The sequence below is a fragment of the Bos mutus genome, chromosome 22 (genome assembly GCF_027580195.1).
Source record: "Bos mutus isolate GX-2022 chromosome 22, NWIPB_WYAK_1.1, whole genome shotgun sequence".
Classification (NCBI taxonomy): Eukaryota; Metazoa; Chordata; class Mammalia; order Artiodactyla; family Bovidae; genus Bos; species Bos mutus.
In genome coordinates this window covers 70855812-70875866 of record NC_091638.1, presented here as the reverse complement: position 1 = coordinate 70875866, position 20055 = coordinate 70855812, and the positions used below count along the sequence as shown (strand labels likewise).

Below are 20055 nucleotides of genomic sequence, written 5' to 3'. Positions count from 1 at the left end.
CAGCCCAGCCGACAGTACGGTCACCTGCTCCCCAAAGAAGCCGGGACTGTTAGGGAGGGCCATGGAGCCTTCTGGGACCCAGCATGAGGGGCTAAAGAGAGGGGCTGACAGCCACATCACAGGAAGAAAACAAATTATTTGGGGAAACTCTGGCAAGCAAAAGCCATGGGGAAGACTGGGGACAGTAGACTCCTAGACACTGGGGCCTGGGAGAAGGATTCACAACCAATCCTAGATTCAAGTCAGCCCATCAAGTTTCTCAGACGCCTCCCGGCGACCAGCTCTGTGCTGACTTAGTTCAGTTCTCAGCTCTCAACTGCCTGGCCTTGTTCGTTTAATCCAGAGGGGAGTCCTCTCAGGGACCCTTCGGACAGCATCGGTGGAGCCCGGTTGTGCTGGGCTCAACACTTCCACTTTGAGGGACTCATTATTTGTTAAATAAACAAGCCATCGGAAGGAGCAGAGAAACGTCCCTCAGGCACTTCGCTGCCCAGCCTCTGACTCACAGACGAGTCCAGGCCTCTGGAAACAGAAAAATGATGTCTGGGAGGCAGAGCTGGGCACCGAGAAAATAATTTTCAAAGATCCTCGCAAAGCAGCCGGCCCGCCTCCCGGCACTTCGGACCAGACTGATCAGTGGGTCCCCACACACAGGGGCCTCTGAGGAGACCAACGGAAGACTTTTTAGCAGCAGTAGCGGCCACACGTGAATAGGAGAAGCAGGCTGGCTCGGCAGAGCAGAGGCAGAGAGTGGGACAGAAAAGCAAGGAAGGACAAGCGAGGCCCAGGAAAGGGAGCTGAGTGGCCAGAGGAGCTCAGGGAGCAGCCGGCCAGCCAGGAACTCACCAGAACCACTTCAGAGCTGTGGGAACTGAAGACCTCGTGGGTCCAGGTCTGGCCAGGCTCAGGGGACCGGTCCCCCTTGCGATGCAGCTTCAGGCCAACGGTGTGGTGGCCCATGGTGTTCAGCAGTTGGGTCACCTCACCCGACTGCAGGTTGTCAAAGTAGATGGTGGCACCCACAATCTGGTCCCCTGAGCAGGAAGGAGCAAGACGTGGGTAAGACCACCCAGAGTCTCGGGGACACAACCCACAACCCAGCACTCTGCGTTGGGCCCTTGGACTGATTCACAAGTGTGGTAACACCCATGGTAGAGATGAGGGAACTGAGGCAAGGAGGACAACTAATTGGCTCAAAGTGGCCAAGCTCCTGGGTGGTGGAGTCAGAACAGAGGACGCACAACGTCTCCAATCCACAGGACCGCCTCCCACGAGGACTGTGAATGAACAAGCAACAAAGAGTGGGCAGGGGAGGGCAGGGCTTGGGTACCGACCATCCTGATGCCACTGAGACCGGGCACTCCACAGCCACCCACCCGCTTGTGCTGCCCCCTGCCCTCCCCTCCACCAGCCTCCCCACTAATCCCAGCCCCAGCCCGCACCAGGACAAGACTCACCCTCCTTGACCACCCCAGTGCGGGCCGCAGGGGAGTTCTGCATCACCTCCTGCACAAAGACGCCATCATCCCTCTGGGTGATGGTCAGCCCATGGGAGCCGCTGCCCTGCCAGTTGGGCAGCAGCAGCTCCCGGGTTGTCTCCTCCTCTTTCTCCATCTGTTTGGGATAACGAAACAGAGCTCAGGGCAGTGGGGTGGAAGGCCATGGAGTGGGGCACTGTCTCCAAGGTGCCGGCTTCTGCTGTGGGCAAGCTCCCAAGGCACAAGGGGCAAATCGGAAATGGGCCAGTGGATGCAACCACAACGGAGGTAATCAGCCCCTCACCCCGATCCAAGCCCCTCCCCGCCCCGTGCTCCGTGCTACAGCCCCATCCAGGTCTCTACCCTCCCCACTCCCCACCCGCTCACCTCCCCCTCCCTCCTACTGACCTTCGCAGGACTTGGGTCAGGAGCGGATGCCTTGCCAGGAGCCCGCCCCTCCTTCCTCTTCTCTCCTCAGGGTATCTCTTGGGAATCTCGGTCACACTGTCTAGGGGAAAGGTCACGATCAGGTTCTCACTCAACAGGTGGCTCGCTCGCAGCCCCACCCCAGCCGCTCTGCAAGAGAGATGGCTGGATGTCCTGTCCACTGGGGCCAAACCAAAACCCCAACCCCGCTACTGTCATCAACTCCGTTCACACGTGACTCTCCAAGGCTGGGATCACGGGAAGGAGCTTTGGAAGAGGCCAGACTCAGATTCCAATCTTGGCACAGCATCTTGCCAGCTGTGTGACCCAGGCCAAATCACTTAACTTCTCTGAACCTCCATTTCCTCATCTGTGCAAATGGAGACAATAAAGGATCCCCATGAGGGCTGAAGGAAGGAGAAAGAGCATGAGTGGAAAGCTCTGGCCCACGGGAGCCTCCCCAAATCCACATCCTCACTGGGTCCCTTGGAACAGCTTCAGGAGGGAGATGTTACTGCCCTACAGCGCAGATGGAGAAACTGAGATTCAGAGAGGCCAGCTGGCCGGGGTCCACCATAAGAGAGCAACATGCTTGGGCTCTGAGCCTGTAACTCTTCCCTTGACACACCACATCCGGTGTGCAGCTATAACCCGTGTGAGATCCCCCTCCTCAGAGCCTCCAGCCCTGGGGGTCATGGGCAACCTGCAAGCCGGGCCGGTGCTGGCCAAAGGTCAGCGACACTGGGTCACCCTGTCTAACCCGGCCTTGGGTCCAGGGGGACACTCGCCAGCTGGAGCTCCAGGGGCCCTGCTACAGGCAGAGGCTGAGCAATGGAGGCCCCAGGCCCCTCAGCACTGGCCCAAGCCTGAGAGGCTGCAGTCCAGGGGCGCCATCTCAGGCACGTGGCAAGCCAGGGCCCATCGGGCTGCCCCGGCTGGGCCCGGAGCCAGGTCCCCATAGGTGAGGAGCAAAGACACCCTCCAGCTACAGCTGTTGGCTGCGGGGGCACCCGGGGAGACAGCAGGCGGGCCTCCAGCCTCCAGCCATCCACACAAAATGGCAGCGGCAGCCACCCAGAAGCACGTCTGTGAAACCGCGAGGGGGCGCTATTAAGTCGTGGAGAGTTTCGCCCAAAGCCGAAAACCCGCTGACATCCAGAAATCAGCCAACTAATCAATTAATACATGCATACCGATCGCCCCTGTATCATTGTACAGGCCGCTGCAGAGAAAACCAGCAAGGGACGGAGGCACTCAGCCCAGCTCTGAATTACACGCTCCGCGAGGTTGTTACCTAACGTCACTGATGTATCCTCCAAACGCACTCCACGGGCCACATATGGAGAGTTAAAAGACCTAGTTCCTGGAACTTCCCTGATGGCCCAGTGGTTAAGACTCCGAGCTCCCAATGCAAGGGGCCAAGTTCCAGCCCCAATCAAGGAACTAACCCACATGCCACATGGCAAAGCCAAAAAAAAAAAAAAAGATTTAGTTCCTGTCCCAGATATAAATTATGAGCAAGGTGCTCAGGGCGTGACTAATCTGGCCTCAGAATGTTCCAGAAGGTTTGGGAGCCTTCTGGAGGGGGGATGAAATCTAAACGGGATCTTGAAGGTACTGAGTTTGCCTTTGAGGATAAGATTTATGGAAATTCATGAGCACGTAGGACTTCCAATGTCAGGCAGATCATAATACCGATGAAGACAGCCACAGACACTGTTCCCCAACCACCGGTACTCTCTCGTGTGGTATTTATGTCAGCGCAGGTGCCGGCCAAGAGGCCAGCGGGCAGCCTGCTGGTACAGGTGTCAGCTGGGGCAATCACCTCCTCCCTTCCTACCGAAGTCCGGCTGACCCTTCCCACAGAGAAACAGCAAAAGCCGGGACTTCAACAGTCCTTCCCCCAGCCTCCAGCACTGAGTAGCCAGCCCAGCAGACAAGGGGGGAGCCAGACCTGGAGGGGAAGAAAAAGGCTTCCACCCAAGGGCTCTGCAGCTCCCCGAAGCCACTGAGTGCGCTGGCACCCTCTCTTCCTCCTTGAGCAGGGCCCCTTTTTTCAGCCTCGCATCCTGGTGCTGAGCCAGCAGCCGGCAAGGGGGGCGGAGAGCCAGTAAGCTCACCCTCGCCCACATCTCAGCCCCACCCTCCCTCCTTCCCCAGTGAGTCACTGCGGCTGCAACAGCTCCAGACACGCCAAGGGTCACACCTAAAACCCGCTTCATGGGCCAGGGCCCTGGATGCCGGAGGGGCTGGGGCTCCAGGAAGAAGCAATGGGCTTCCCTGCCAGCTGCTTGGCCCAGAGCCCCCGGCCCGGAGCCCCCGGAAGCCCAAGTGGGAAGCTCAGAAGCGGGGATCAGCCACATGCCTCCACCCCAGGGGCTAATGAGGAGGACATCATGAGTGGAGAAGGGACCACAGCTTGTGAGAACGGGAGGTGCTGGATTAGAGGCTGCAGGTTGATCCTGGCGGGGCACCCGCTGGCTTCCCAGTCAGGTGGGGCTGCCAACCACCCTGCCTGCCCTGGCTCAGGCCTCACCTCCTGGCACAGCCAGGCAAGACTCCCCTCCCCTCCCCTTCCATCTGACCTGGCGGTACACAGGGGTGCTGACAGGGGATTCGAGGCCACAGTGGCAAGGGCCTATTTTCTGCACTTGGATCCCAGCCGGTGGTCTCCCCCACCCCTGGGGCCTGTAGCAAACCCAGGGGGTCATTCCTTCTTCTCCCACATGTCAGGTGAAGCCAACTTTCCCGGGGGGCTAGGGGCTCCACCCTGCTGCTGCCCAAAGCAGAGTCTTTGGAGCCTTGGGGAATTCTACACATTCCTCAAGGGTCAGAAGCTCTCAAAGCCCTTGGAGCTGGAAGAACCCTTAGGCCACATGTGGCTCCTCCATCAGTGGGATTCTCCAGGCAAGAATAATGGAGTGGGTTGCCATTCCCTTCTCCAGGGGCTCCTCCCCACCCAAGGATTGAACCTGGGTCCTCCTGCATTGCAGGCAGGTTCTTTATCATCTGAGCCACCAGGGAAGCCCTAACTTAAATTCAGTTAAACATTTAGCCCATAGGTTGTAGGAACTACATTTCACGAGCTCAACAGCCACGCATGGCTACCATATTACAAGCCCAAATACAGAACACTGCCACCACTGCAGAAAGTTCTGTGGGACGGCACTGCCTGCTATTGACAGATGGGGAGAGTGGGGTCTGGAGCCCTGAGAATGGGGGAATGCTGGGGCCCTAGAACGCCCAGGTCTGCCAGCTGCCCCTGGCACCTGACACCAGCTCACAGCAACCTTCATGGTGGGAAGGGCTAGAGTGGAGACCCTCTAAGGCAGAGGGCTGCCTGGAGGGCAAAAAAGGAGTGACGTGGCAGGGATACTCCCGCTTCAAGGCAGAGGACGCACATCTGAGGCTGCAGGGACAGAGTGCAAGAAATTCAGGCCAGAAGCAGCTAGAGAAGAACGAAGCTGCCCTGATGATTCAAAACCACAAAGAGGATGTGCATGCAGCAGGGTTCTGCCCATGCCATCTCTGCAGATCTCTGCCCTGGGTGGGCAACACCCAGGCAGACCCAGGAGAAGACCAGGAAGCAGACCCTTTGCCCGGGGAAGATGGTCCCCGCCAGCTGTGACCCCCTAGAAGGGCATGTTCTCCCACTGGTCCCAGGAAATCCCTTCTGCCCGAGAGCCAGTGTGAACACAGCCAGGGAGGGGGCGCAGCCTAACTGCTGCAGCAGCCAAAGACAACGTCGCAGCCAGGGTCAGTGTCAAGACGACAGGAACTGATACACACACACACACCCTGAGAGTCAGGTCCGTACGCCTCAGTGCCTCCACGCACCACACCTGAAGTCAAGATACACAGCAGAGGGACCTGAGTTTGTGCATATGCCCTCCAAAGGCAGGACATCAAAGGTGACATGCCAAGACGGAAAGAAGCATGCCAGCCCGAAATGGGGAGGACACAGACAGCAACACTTCTACCTAGCACACGGGCAAACTGACCCACCAGACACACAGGCCCCAGAGAAGCAGTACCCCAAGGTGAGAACAAGATGACTCACAACCAGAGCTGAGACTTCCACCAGTCAGAAAGCCACGAACACACACAGAGCCAAGGGCCAGGGGCTGGGATATTCAGAGAAAAGAGAGACACACCCAGAGAGGCCATCTACTCTCGCGAACTCACCAGGCTGTAAAGAGGAAGAGAAAGAGCCACATTATAAGAAACAACCCCTCCCAGGTGAAGAGAAAGAATTTTGCCAAGCTCCCATAGTGCCCCAGGACTGTGCTGGTTCCAGGACTGTGCTGGTTCCATGCCTGGGGTCCCCTTTCTTTCCCAAACAATCCCATGTGATTAAGAATTAACATCCTTATTTTAGAGTGCAGAAACAGGCCCCGAGGTTAAATGACTTGCCCGAGTATGAGACAGAAGTGAAATGCGAGCCCAGGGATCTCGGACTCCGAGGCCAACAGTCTTAACCAGGGAAAGGGATGAAGACACGAATAAACACAGACACAGGATGAGAAACCACAGAGAAAGATGCACAAGCGAGAGAGATCTACGTGGAGGGAGGCCCAGTGAGCGCCGGAGAGACATACCCAAAGGGGGCCAGACAAGCCTCCAGACTCATCCAAAGAGAGACCCACAGAGTGGGACCAGGATGCTTCAGGGGATGTTAAAACACAAGAAAGAGAGGGCTTGAGGTTTGGGTAGGGGCAGGAGACCCCCAGGAAGCAGTGATGCCCATCAAGTGTCACAAGCATAGGAGGAAAGGTGAGTGGCCACCAGCCTCTGTGCCCACACACCAGCCTCGTCCCGACCCAGCTCGGAGACCCCAAACCCAGAATGGGCAGAGCCCCAGGTCTCCCAAAGCCCAGGATCTGAGGGCCCTTGTGGTTCTAGGCTCATCAGCACTATGTCCCTAGGACTCAGAAGTCCTGAGCTATCCAGAACGCAGCTCACCTGGAGACTCTCTGGACCCCAGCAGGTGAGACCAAGAGACAGGCCCACCTGGAGACAGGCCCCAGCAGGTTAAGGCAAACACTCCCAATCACTGGGAAATGGGAACAGCCCTGACAGGCAGAGCCCAGGTCAGAGGACAAGGAGGAAGAGAGGGGTGGCCTCTCTCCTGGGTGCTAAAACCTCCAAATGGATCTCCATGTACGCAGCTGCCAGACCTCGGTCTGAAAAAAAAACCTGTCCCATTCTAAATGGAGTAGATTGCACAGTTATCTCCCGAGTCTACGCTGGCACCAAGAACTCTGAGGTCAGCTGATTCTGGGCAGCACACCCCTAGGGGCACTTTCAACTTGCATAGGGTGTGTGTGTTGGGGAGGTCAAATTATCATCGAGAATCTGACCAACATGTTGCAAGACACGGGCAATATGGGCACTGGTGAGATGATCAAAGACTCGCAAGGCCAACAGACGACCCACCCAATGCATGCAGACACACTCCTGAATCCCCAACCCCTCCCAGCCCAGAGCAGGCTCACAGTCCCTGCCTCCACCAGCTCACAGCAGACTCGAGTCTGGGCAGCCCCAAGCCCAGTCCATCACGGAGGGAGCCTGCTTCTTGTTAACCTGGTGTCCAGAGTCTGTGTGCACCTGCGAGCTCCTCCCTGGCTGCCTGGGCCGCTGGCCCCACCCACACCTCCCACCAGGAAGAAGTTTCTCCAGCCTCATCACCCAGCCCTATCCTCCCCTCCAGTCCCTCTCCCTGGCCCCTCATCACCATGCTGGAGTTTCCCTGCACCTCAGCTTCCAGGGCAGCTCCCTACCCCCACCCCTGGGGGCCAGCTGCTTCCAGGGCTAGGCCCAGAGGTCTTTCTCCACCTCTGTCCCCTGGCCCCTCTCACTCCCCTAGCCCCAGTGGTCCAAGTTCAAGCTTCCAGCCAGAAGAGAGATTCTATCTTCCTTCCCTGACCCAGAGGGACTTCCTTGTGGAACTGGGGGGTTCTTGGAGTGGGGGGGCTCTGGGGCAGCTTTACATTCCCCATGCGAGCAGTCCCCACACCTAGCCACCTCTCCAGAGAAGAGTGGGCCTTGACCCAGGACAGCTAGGATGAAGACACCAGCTCAAGGATGTGGGGTGGGTGGGTGGGAAGCACCCTGCTGAGTTGAGGAGGGGTGAGCTCACTCCCTCGCCCAGTCTCGCCCTGGGGGATAGATTACAGTTTGGGAGCTACCATGGTCCAGCTCTCCGCCCAGCGGCCGGGCCCCGCTAGTGCAGGGGCTCGCGGCCAGGCTGCTCGGCCCAGCTGCCAAAGAGCCACCCCCAGCCTGGCCAGGCGCTTCCCCTTCCCCTAGAACCTCCGCTCCGGCCCCCGGGGGACAGGGCAGGATGCCCCTCCCTGAAGCCTCCATCAGCCACGGCCTCACGCCCAGGCCTGTGCTCACCCTCCCTCAGGCCTCTGGACACAAACTCCAGGGCCTAGAACTGTCCAAGACAGAGAAACTCACTGGAGTCCTTCCCCCCGCAGCCCCCATGAAACCTCCACCACCACCGGGGCATAGTCCCACGACTACCCCCTGCCCGCTGCGCCCCAGACGCAAGCAGAGGTGACGCATTCAGGACCGGCCCGCCAGCCAGAGACGCCCTCTCACAGGTAACATTCTCAGCTCTGACATGAGCAGTCAGTCTCAAGGCCACCATGAAACAGTGACCCCAGAGCTGGGACCTCCCCTACAACAGCCCATCTGGCCGTCTGGAAGCTGAAGGGAGGAAGAGAGGGTCCATCAACACACACATTCCTGCTGAGCCCACTGTGGCCCACCCAGGAGACCCCCGCTCCCCCCACTATGCCTCTTAGGCTCACCCAAGCCTGGAGGAAACCAGTCAGCTCAGGAAGGCCGGGAGCCCAGCGGGATGGTCAGAGCCCAGGGAAATGCCAGCTCCCTGGGAGCCTGGATGAAGCCCGTCAGGGGGCAATGGGACAGCAGAAAGCCCTAGCAAACACCAGTTGAAACGTCCCATTCCCACCCCTCTCCAGGGGCGACCCCCCTGCCTCATGTGCACATGCCCCTGGTCAGCCCAGCTCCAGGGAGAGAGAGAAGCTGGGGTTTCCTGGGTGTGGTGGGGAGGTGAGAGTCAGCAGGGGAGAGTTACCAGCAGGAGTCGGACTAGCTCTCCCAGTCTGCTTCTGCCTGTCCCCAGGCGGTTCCCAAGTGCTGAGGAAGGTGATGACCACGCCCCAGAGATCCACACACTCCTCCACCTCCACAGCTTCGCCCCAACCTCTCAAACCAGCTCCTCAGGCTTGGGGTGGCGTGCTCGGCCAGGGCCAGCCAGCCCATTCCAACTGAGCCTAGGAATCCGGGTCGGTGGTGCCCGAGAAACCCCCAGCCAAGGCCCTCCTGGGATGAAGGTGACCCTGGGACCCCCCTGCCCATTCCCTGCCCTTGACCGATGATGGCCATCTCCCTTCACAGGTCTTCCAGGAGTCATTCTTTTGGGTCCCACTTTGAGCCCTGGACCTGCAGTCACATTCCCCTCAACTGGCTGACTCTGCTCCGTGGGTGGGAGGAGCCAACCAGAGTCTGGCTGGTTCAAGTCCTCAGCTCTTCACAAACTTGCCCCAACAAGGACCCCCGAATCACTGCTGCGGGGCCCCCCAGCATCAGCAGTAAGCCCCACCTATGTGGCTTCTTATGTGTCCTGGCTTCCTGAACAATGTCGCTGCGTATAACCTTCAAGGACAAGGCTTTGGGGAGGGCCACAGACACCCTCCGATCCCCGTTGCCAATACTCCAGACCCTTCGTCCTCTGCTAGCCCACCTCTCATGCCCCCACCCACCTTCCCGTCCTCTCCCCCCCACCTCACCCCTCAGCTTCGGGCTCCCTTCTCTCCCCACTCGGCATACACACCCGAATCAAGGGCTAGCCCAACCCATCATCCTTGGGGGCCAACGAGAAGGAAGCTTCCCCAATGAGCTTCAGAAAGGAAGTGAGTGCCACACCCTGCCCCAGGGATTTCCCTCCTGGGGGCAGAAGAGACAGAGCACCAAAGGAGAATCTTACTCCCCGAATTTAGACCCAGCCCTGGTGAGGGGGCCCTAAAATGCCTTCCAATGCATCTTCAGCCTCTCTCCTTTCCCCTGACTCCGTTGCCTTCTTCTATCACCCCAGCCCTCCAATGCATCACTGTGTTGCCCAAAATCAACCCAGTCTCTCTCACGTTCTAGGCTGTGCACCACAGGGCACACAATCCCTGCAGTCAGAGGCTGGATCCTAGTCGAGGAAACTGTTTCAGAACCCGGAGGTAACTCTCTGGGTCCCTTTTCCTGCAAAGGTCCAGGACCTGCGCTAAGGACCTCGCTGGCACGGGAGGATCCCACGGTGCCTTTTCAGAGATCCACTCCGCAGAACAGGGCACCCAGCAGCAGGCTCCCTGGGGGCACCTCACCACCTCCTGGGTGGCAGCCACGCCCTGCGACAGGCACACACGAGGCTCACAATTCTCTGGGGCCACAACGTGCAGAGGCGCCAGTGCCCTCCCCACGTAGTGCAGGGGTCCAGCTGGATGCCCCTTCTGCCCATTAGGCTCCCCTCCCACCCACGGAGCAGAGTCAGCCTTGCTCAGACCCACGTGTCCCTCGTGGCCAGCGACGCCAAAGGGCTGCGCCCCCGCATCCCGGGGCCCTGGCACTGCAGGGGGCACCGAGCCCGCCAGCGGAGGGCCAGCCCTCGCGCACTGCACACCCTCTCCCGGCATGGGAAAGCCTTATATAACACAGTTCTCCGAACACACCCTAAGCCCGGAGACTTTCCAACTCTCCAGCAGGACCTCGCCCCTCCGCCGTCGCCCCAAGAGCGCGCCGCGGGAGCGGAGGGGTCCGGGGAGGGGAGCTGAGCCCTCCTCCCCCTACGCCCGCCGGACTCCGGCCCCCGCCTCCCACACAAGCCCCGTCGCCCCCCTCCCCTTTACCCCTCGCCACTCCTCCCCGAGTTCTGGTTTGAATTAGTCACCGGCTCCAACCACCACATTCCTCAGGCTGCTGGCGCCGAGCCAGGCGCTGGGGCGGAGGCCATCCCGCCCGGACGGGTTTGGGAGTGGAGTTGGGGAGAGAGCGCCGCCTCTGAAGGGGAAGGGGCGGTCCCGAGGGCCGCGCCGCTGCACAGCCCCACTCCCCGCCCACCCCCAGTGCAAGAATCTCCCCAATTATGTCCCCCACCCCCACTCCCACCCGTCCCGCCGCGGGGCGCGCTGCAAACTTCCCGGCTCCGCCGCCCTAGAGGAAGAAGGGATTTTTTCTGGAGCTGGGAACACAGAGGGGCAAGACTAGGGCGGGGCAGCTGAAGGGAGGCTGAGGGGCCGCCGGGAGCCAGAAAGGGAGAGGCTGGTGGTGCAGAACTGGGTGGGGCCCGGAGGACTCGGGACGCGAAGTCAGGGGCGGAGGTGTGGGGCGCGGGGAGGGACGGCGGACGGGGTGCGCGGCGCGGGGGCGCAGGGGCGCCGGGAGGGGCCGAGGGGCCGCGCCGCGATCTCGGAAACTTCTCCAGTAAACACGGAATAGGCGCGGAGCAGCTCGCCGAGCCACCGCCCCATGGAGAAGGAGGGGGTGGGACGGGTTACTGGGCAAAGAACCGGAGCCCGGCCGTGCAGCAGGGACAACGATCAGCCCTCGAGAGACAGACGGACTGGAGCAAACCGCTCCTCGGAGGATTTTCCAACTTTGCCCGACTTGCGCCCCTTCCAACGCCCCAACTCCAGAGGCAGAGCTCCTTTTCCAGGACACCACGGTTGGCCTCCCCGTGGCGGCCCGGGACTGCCCACCTTGCTCCAAGTTGAGCCTTCACAGTGACACCCATCCAAAGAGCCTCGCCCAAGTCCTGCCACCCACCTCCCCTCCCGCGTTCCCGGCGTCGCGTTCCCCGATCGCGCCAAGGTGCGCCGGAGGCCCCTACCTGCGCGCTCAGCCCCAGGGCACAGCCATAGCCGGCGCGGAGCCCGAGGTCGCGGTGCTGCGGCTGTTGCAGGCGGCGAGCCCCGGTCGGGGCGGGTCCGGCAGGGCGGGCGGTGCAGTCCCCGCGGCGGAGCTGCTCCGAGTGGCCGGGCCCCTGCGCGCGGAGGCGGCTCTTGTAACTCCGGCTCCAGCGGGCGGGTCTGCCCCGAGCTGTGGGGAGAGGGCGGGGCCGGGCGGGGCCGGAGCTGGGCTGGGACGGGCGAGCCGGGCCGACCCTGCTGGGACCCGAGAGCGGGCTGCTGGGAGGGCACGGGGGCCGCGGGGACCCGGGGGCGCGGCACATCCGAGGTGCTGCCTTCCCCAGCCCCCATCCACTGCCCACCCCGGCCCCACCGGGCCTGGATTTGCCCCCTGACTTAGGCGGGTGGCTTCTTCTGCAAGAAACTCTTGGAAGCTGGACCTGCGAATCAGCCCATTTTGCAGGAAGGACCCAAGGGGTCCGGCGCCTGGAGGGGCTTGAGTGATTCAGCCGCGACCTCCAGCCTGAAGCGGACCTTTGAGTTTTCTCTCAACGCTGCCCACTACCCTTCTAATCCTAGGCCCCAGGTTTTTCACTTGGTTCTTCACGCAGCCGCGCCCACTTCTCGCCCTCCCTCTTTCTGGGCGCCCCTCAGCCCCTCCCCGCCCCCAGAACCGGCCTGGAGACGTTGGCCCCACCTGCTGGAGTCAGGGTCACCAGCGCCCCAAGCGCCACCGTGCCTCTCTGGCCGCTGCAGCGACACGGGAGTCAGGCCCGCACCCCTTGCAGGATCAGAGTCCGCGCTGCCTACCTCCCTGTCCCCCACTTTCCTCTATTTCTGCTCGGACCCCCTCCTCCACCGCCCCACTCCCCTGGACGCTGAGTTTCCAATTTTACAGCCATTTCCCACAGCCACTTCTAACTACACGGAGATTTTATTAAACGTTTAATGACGGGGTGCGGGGGGGCCTTCTGGCTTCACCCCCATGAATCCTCTTATCCTCTCTTTTGGATGGCCACCCACTGCCCACGTGGAGCCAGTTTGTCTTTCCTCTGGAATGCTGGGGAAGTGAGACCCCAGGCTGGAGACCTGAGAAGACCTGGCCCGCTGTACCATCCTGAGTGGGCTGGGGCTGAGACCAGCGGCCCTGTCCTCTGAAATGGCAAACATGTTTACAGGCTAAAAATACCCAACAGCCAACTCCGCTGCCAGCCCTGGGGGCTGTGTCCCAGGTCCAGTTACCGGCATAGGGTACAGGCGTGGGGGAGGGAAGACCCAGCCAAAGGAGCCACAGACAGGCAGGCAGGCAGATAATGGACACAGAAAGGTGGAGACACGTGTGTAGGCATTCAGACCGGCACAGACATGCAGAGACACATAGTCAAAGCACAGACTTGGGCACTGGCAATCTCTCATATTTTCTCTCTCTCTCTCTCTCTCTCTGTCTCTCTCTCTGTCTGTCTGTCTCTCTCTCTCTCTCTCTCTCTCTCTCTCTCTCGCACACACAGTGACTCAAACCTAGAGCAGAGGCAGTTCCACCACCTGTATCACAAGCACAGAATCAGAAACCCAGACTTTTAGAATCACTTCCACCTCCATTGTGGTCTGCTTCTCTTTCCCAGCACCTACCTTATTTAAAGAAAAAAAAAATTCAACTTTGGGATGCTTTAAAAAAATAAAACCAACAGCTAATTATTTCCGATATCAATTTTTAAATTTTATTTCATATTAAATAACATGTATTCAGTTTTTTAAATATAGACCAAGAATACAGATAAAGTGGCCCGTGACCCTACAAATCTGATTAATCCTTGTTGCTGTTTCGGAGATAAAATCAATACCTCTATAGGGTGAAGGATGTCAGCACAGAAAAGCAGAACAGTAAAAAGTAGATGATTCCCTCCACCCCCAAGTTAGTCCCTCTCCCCCAAAATAACCACAGTTAACAGTTTATCAGAGGAGTATTAACTTTACGAAATGAATCATTTGGTTCCTTGAAAGTGTGAGGGTTTCCAATGCATGTTAAAATGGGAGCTGATCGACAGGTTTTTCAGAAAGATAGCTACGATATGACATATGCCACAAAGATAGGGGTCTGCACAAAGGGCCATGGGAATTTGGAGGGAGGGGCTGAAACAGGAAAGGAAGAGTGTGGGAGGGTGTGAATATTGCGCCTTCAACTCAGCTGGGACTCCCTCAACCCCCCAGGAGTGAAAGAGCAGAGGCTGGTGTCCTGGGCTCAGAGCCAACTTATCAGCTCCATTGTTTGTTCTGGCCACCCTCTTGGTCAACAGAGAAGAAGGCAGGAGAGGCCGGTCTGGGGAGCAGCTGCAGAGCAGGGATTACTGTCCAGGTACTTGGTTCAGGGGCACGAGTGTCAGGATACCTGGTGGGAGGTGGTCCTGGGGAGTGGCTCCTCCCTGCTTCTAGGCTAGGAGGATACAGAAGGGGTAAACTAGACTCTGCCCCTAAAAAGCCATGACCCTATTTGCCACACCAAAGCTGGCAGGGAAAGGGAATATTTTCAACAGTCTTCAATGGTGCAACTGGAGACGCAACACTTTGAGAGATTTCTGCCACCCCTTCTCCTTCTGCCTACTGCTGTAGCCTCCGCCTTTCACCCCTCCTCCCCAAGAGCTACCTTCATGGTGATCTTGTCTGACACTGCTGTAGGCACCTCGTGTGTCAGCCCATTTAATCCTCACACGCAGGAAGGAAATGGTCTGGGAGAGGGGCAGTGATTTACCTAAAATCACATAACCTTCAGAAGCCGGACTCAAAGCTCCCATCCACATCTAAGCTCCAGGAGGGCAGGCATTGTTTGTTTCCTGCTGCGTATTCTGTGTCTACAGCAGTGGCTGGCACCTAGCAATCAAGCCAGAACACTTTGCTAAAAAAGTGAATGAATGAATGAATGAATAAACTGCAGATATAACTGGCCCCAAAGCCCTTGTTCATCTTGTTTTTTTAAATAATTTTTTTGGCCATGCATGTAGGATCTTAGTTCCTTGACCAGGGATCGAACCTGCACTGCGCCCCTTGCATTGGAAGCTTGGAGTCTTAACCAGTGGCCCACCAGAGAACTCCCCCCAAAGTTCCTGTTCTTTATACAACAGCATCCTGTACCCCACGAGGTTCCCCTCACTCTCAGCCCCCACATGTAGTTCTCTCATGCAGCTTTGCACAAACATTTACTGTGTCCAGCACTGGGCCAGGGGTAGGTGATGGTGGTGGTGGTGGTACAGGTAACGGAGTCCTTGACAAGATGGAATCCCTGCCCCCAGGTGCTTAGTCCAGAAGGATCTAGCCTCTGATGCTAAGCTACCTTGTACTGTGAGTCCCATGCTTTGGAAAAACTGGATGTCATTTTTTTCTTCCAGATCTTTTACACCCATATCTTACTCCCCCCACAAAGACACACTATTTTTTAGTTAAAAGGAGTTCCCTCCTTCTGAACATTGTTTCAGATTTCCCCATCAAAGTAAGAGCTACCCAGTGATCTGAGAGGACTTCAGCCTTCCCGCTGGTCCTCCACTGCCCTTCAGAAGTGTCCCACACCACACAGTCCTCCAGACCCACTGGAAAAGCAAGGTCAGCTCTAGGACTCGTCATCACTGGGATACCCCGGCTTCACCAAAAGTGCCACTCCCTCCCCGGGGGTTCCCTGATTTGTAGGTAGTATGTGTGTGATGAACCCTGGGCTCCTGTGTTGCCAGGCAACGTGCCTCTGTTTTGTTCTTATTATGCCTGTTCCCATAGCAACCACAAAGGGGCGCTCTGTGGGCAGGCCCTGTGCCAGGGGATTCCCCTTCCCTTCCCTTCTCCCCACAGTCCCCTTCTCTGAAATCAGTGCATGATGAGGAAGAAAAGATGCGATTGCTCTACGAGTCATCATGGCTTTTAAACTCTGATCCCAGGAAGGAAGTGAAAGGTGCAATCTGTTCTCAATCTCTTTGAAAGCAGACTTTTCGTCCAGTCGGGGGCCCTTTGGCATGTCAGCCTTAGGAGCACAGAAATTACTGTCACCCCTTTTTTGAGTCACAGGGCATTTCCCAGACCCCCCTCTCCACCCTATACAACACACCAGCTCAGACATGAGCATCCCTGCCAAGCACCAGGCCCTTCTCCATTCACTTTCAATTCTTTGAAAAATATATATTTATTTGGCTGCACCAGATCTTAGTTTTGGCATGTGAGATCTAGTTCCCTGATCAGGGGTCGAAGCCAGGCCCCCTGCATTGGGAGATCAGAGTCTTAGCCACTGGATCACCAGGGAAGTCTCTCACTTTTGATTCCTAATCTATCATCTTCCCCAATGGAGCAGCAAGTTTATTGGGTGATTCTGGGATCCAAACATTATTTTCTAAGCAATTCTCAAACTCCAAACTCAAACTCAACATAGGAAGCCAAATCAACCCATCCTCCTCCAGCTCAATTCAAATCCTAGCCTGTATTTAAAGCTCAGGCTTCAAATAAGGAGTTCCTGAATTGCTCAGATCAGACAGCTGGGATACCGGAAACCCTCCCATTACACTCAGTCCTAATTGAGATCTTCAGGCCCAAGCAGAACCCAAGTTAAAGCTGATTAGAGAACAAGAGACAAGACCCAGGGCCCTGAGTAGAGAGACTGGGAGGTAAGAAGGCAAAGAAATGCTGTCCGGGCAAGTGAAGCGGGGCAAAAAGGGAGCAGGGAGAGTGGGGCGGGAGGATGAACAGTGACAACTGGATTCCTAGATGGCCCTGCACTGTTGGGGCTAGGATGCTGGGGGAGCAAAAAGATAACAGGAAATGGGGACCCAGGATTAAGGGAAAGAAGTGGCAAAACAGGACTGAATGAGACTGTCAAGGGAGGGAGGGAGAGAAAAAAAAAAAAGCCCAAAGCTGAGCTAGGGACTGGGCGGATGGACTTGTAAACAGGAGCCGAGGGAGGGAGCTGGAATGAACGAAGCAGCCAACGCCCCAGCCAGCTCCCCTCCCCAGCAGGGAGCGGGGAGCATGAGGGAGGCGCCGGGAGAGGGGAGCACCAGTCTCCTCTCCCCTTTTTTGGACTCTGCCTTTCTCCCACACTTTCCAGATTCCTCTGCTTTCCCCCCAGTTCCCCGGGGAAGGGGAGACCAGCCTGGGCTTCCCTCTCCGTCCTCTGCTCACACTTCCCAAGTCCAGTTTAAGGGGATCAGACTGAGCGGGGAAGGAAGGGCCTAGGCTGCCCAGAGCCTGAGTCACCACATAGTTGAGGTTCCTGTCACTCGAAGTCCCGCCTCTGCTACACCCTGTGCCCTCTGCCCGCCGCCCCAGGGACTTGGATCGCTAGGGCTGACCCTGCCCTAGGACCTGCTCCACTTCCACGAGCCTTACTCAGGTCGGGGCTGTCCTTCTCGGGCTGATACCACCCTCTTCCTGGCTTCCAAAACCTAGTGTGCTTTGTCCACCACTTTTGGGAGAAGCACCCTTCTGCTCTTTTTTGGGGAGCAAAAGTGACTCAGTTGAGCGGCTGCAAGAACTGTGGAAAGAGAAGCATGCACCCCTGATAAGTCACTTCCCTCTCTGGACTCCAGTTTCCTCTTAGGTGAAAGAAAGGGACTACGTGCTGTGGTCTCCCAGAGGTACATTCTGTAAGACTGAGTCAAAGAGATGGAGAGTTGCTATTGAACACAGTGGGATAAAAGGGGTGTGTTTGCTAACCCCTGTCCTAACAGTAGAAGTGGGCGGGGCACGGGCACAGGCAAGGCCACCGTAGGGCAGCCAACACCCCAGGCAACTCGGTGACTCAGGTCCCCGCACAGAGGCCGACAGGCAGGAAGGCACCCCTCGGCTCCCCTGTGAGTCAGGGAAATGCAGATCTCCGTGGAGAATGACCAGCCAAGGTCCCGCTATAACCAACTCTCCCTTACAACTTAGAAAGCTTCCAATTCCAGTGTGGGCCCCCGCGTCCCTTTGATGAGTGCCCTAACCTCCCCGACCTGGCTCCCACTCCTCCTGCCTGGCCTTGGCAATCCTTCTGCCTTCCACTCCATAGCCCTCCCTACCCTCCAATGGCTCCCCTGACCTGCCATGTCCCCTCGCTTACCCCTTGGCTCTGCCCATCCTCACTATCCACCCCCATCCTGGCAGAGCCAGCCAGATGATTGCAAAAGGGCTGAGCCAGCGGGAGAGGCCCTCACATGACAGCTGTTCCTGCTGCGGAGGGGAGGGGGCAGCTGGAAGTAGAGGGAGGCACATTCCACAGGAGATCTGATCAGAAATAGCCCCAAACACTGAATGACCATCCAGCTCTGGCTCAGCGCAAAGCCTGCCCATTGTATAAAACAAAGTAAGGTCAACAGGCTGTCTTTGGAATCCCGAGGAAATTAGGAAAACAAAAAGGGGTGGTTACAGCAGGGGAGGGGGCTACAAGAATGAAAAAAATCCAGGAACGTCTAGAGATCCAGGGTCACGAAGGATACCTTTGCCATTGACCCAGCCCTAACTACCCAAGACATTCTCCCTCTTACAAGAGATTCAAGTGAATATAGGGTTACTCTCCAGCAACCGCCATCACCTACCACTCCACCCATCCCTCGGGTGCTGAGGTACTGGGACACCCCAGTCAGTCCACTGGAGTAAAACACAGCCTCCTCTGGGAGCCATGCCAGCCTGATTAGAGCAAACAGACAAGAGCAGGTGGCATAGTTTCTCTAACCTTTCTGGAGCGCCAATATTTTAGCTCCATAGCATTAGGCAAAGAATAAAGACAGTGGATGCCCCAGAATGACATTCTGACATACACAGAACCGATCAAATCACGTGGGGGAAGTGACAGTGTCCCAGAGGTACTGCTGATGGGTGAATCAGGGAAGCCACACTCACCCAGGAAAATCCATTTCATGTTTGGAGGGAAAGTTTGCATTCTGAGGACATGCCATGAAAGGTTGCCATGAAAACCACTGTATCAGTTTCAGAAATGACTGGGTGGAGTCTTCAAAGCACTTCATGCCTCTCTCTTCAACATTCTAGACCCTTCCCCCACCCTTCAAAAGGGGAACTGGCACACTTGGGGCATGTGGGCAGCTGGTGGGATGGGTCCGACCCAGTGTGAGCAGCAGCTGTCCAGCTCCCGCTCCAACCAGGACATGAGGAAAAGATAATCTAGGTCTTTCTTGGAAGAACTTAAAAGGCTTTTGACTTTTTAATAAGTGACTTAAGCAGAAGCACCAACAAAGCTAAAATAAATAGCTGCTTTGACCAGTATCTACTGGTTTATCTACAAGTTAAACCAAGACTCGTCCTCCCATTGACACTCTAGCCTCTGTAAAGATTTTATCTGCAGTCAAAGGCACCTCTTGAGCCCTGGCCCCCTCTCCAGTTTCTCACCCTCTCTTTCTGGAGGCGCTGAGAATCTGTCCAGTAAGCGGATGAAACAGCCTCCTCTTTCCCCCATCCCTTTTCTCCAAGACCCTGCCCTGTCCTCAGCTCTCGACCCACTCGCAGCGCCCTCATCCCTTTCCACCCCGCGACCCCAGCGCCTGTCGGCCTGAGCCGCACCCTGGGCGCGGGGTTTGCCAGCTCCTGCGCGAGCCTCCCCTGCACGTCACGAAAGTGACTCTGCCACGGGAAACCTCCCCACCGCGCAAGCTCTCACTGGCTGCTGGTGGCGAGCCGGGCCGGGCCGGGCCGGGAGCGCCCACGCCCCGCGCTGGGAGGGGCGGAGAAAGGGGCGGGGCTGCAGCCAGCAGCGCGGAGGACGAGGGAGGGGGGCGCCCAGCTGGATCCTTTAGGGCGCGAGTCCCCAGCCTGCGGCGGTGAGGTGACTCAGGGCTCCCCGGGGCAGGGTGGGGACCGAACTAGCTACAGATGTATTCCCCCTTACCCCGCCCCACATCTGCCGCTAGAAACTCCTGCGGTTCATCTCTTTCGAGCCCACCCCTGCAGGGTAGAGGCCCTCCCATCTCACCCCGCCTCCCCCTGGGAGGCCAACAGCAAGCCTTCTAGAGGCCACAACCCCCTCCCTTCGGCCTCCCACCCCACCTCTGGCTTGCGGGTCCTGGCCCTCCCCCAAGCGCAGGCCTGGCCTCCGACAACCTGGCCGTACTTCCCGGCACCAAAGCGCCCGAGTTAGAGGCGCTGGAGGCAGGACGTGTGGATGAGTCACTCTTCCTGCAGTCTCCGAAGGAGGCTGGGAGGCGGTCCAGGCCCCCCACGCCAGAACTCCGCTGTCCACGTGGGCTGCCAGGCCCGCCGCAGCTCGA

The 20055-nt window shown here is 58.0% G+C and overlaps 1 protein-coding gene and 1 long non-coding RNA gene across 4 annotated transcripts in view; one reads left to right on the top strand and one right to left on the bottom strand.

The window, feature by feature from the left end:
* AHNAK (AHNAK nucleoprotein) overlaps nucleotides 1-11999 on the bottom strand; it is a 100188-nt gene extending 88189 nt beyond the window's left edge. The window contains exons 1-4 of one of the 3 annotated variants that reach the window (XM_070359603.1): nucleotides 11812-11999; nucleotides 1887-1986; nucleotides 1458-1614; nucleotides 847-1034 (exon numbers count right to left, since the gene is read on the bottom strand). In XM_070359603.1, coding sequence (XP_070215704.1) covers nucleotides 847-1034; nucleotides 1458-1614 — 345 coding nt within the window. In that variant the 5' untranslated portion in view covers nucleotides 1887-1986; nucleotides 11812-11999. The remainder of the gene's footprint in view (nucleotides 1-846; nucleotides 1035-1457; nucleotides 1615-1886; nucleotides 1987-11811) is intronic. The other 2 variants (XM_070359601.1, XM_070359602.1) reach the window with 2 other exon arrangements.
* On the top strand, nucleotides 7870-9415 carry LOC138984683 (uncharacterized). The gene is made up of 3 exons (XR_011461939.1): nucleotides 7870-8512; nucleotides 9061-9223; nucleotides 9336-9415. It is a non-coding gene; the product is annotated as an uncharacterized lncRNA (long non-coding RNA).
* Nucleotides 12000-20055: the final 8056 nt, after the last annotated feature.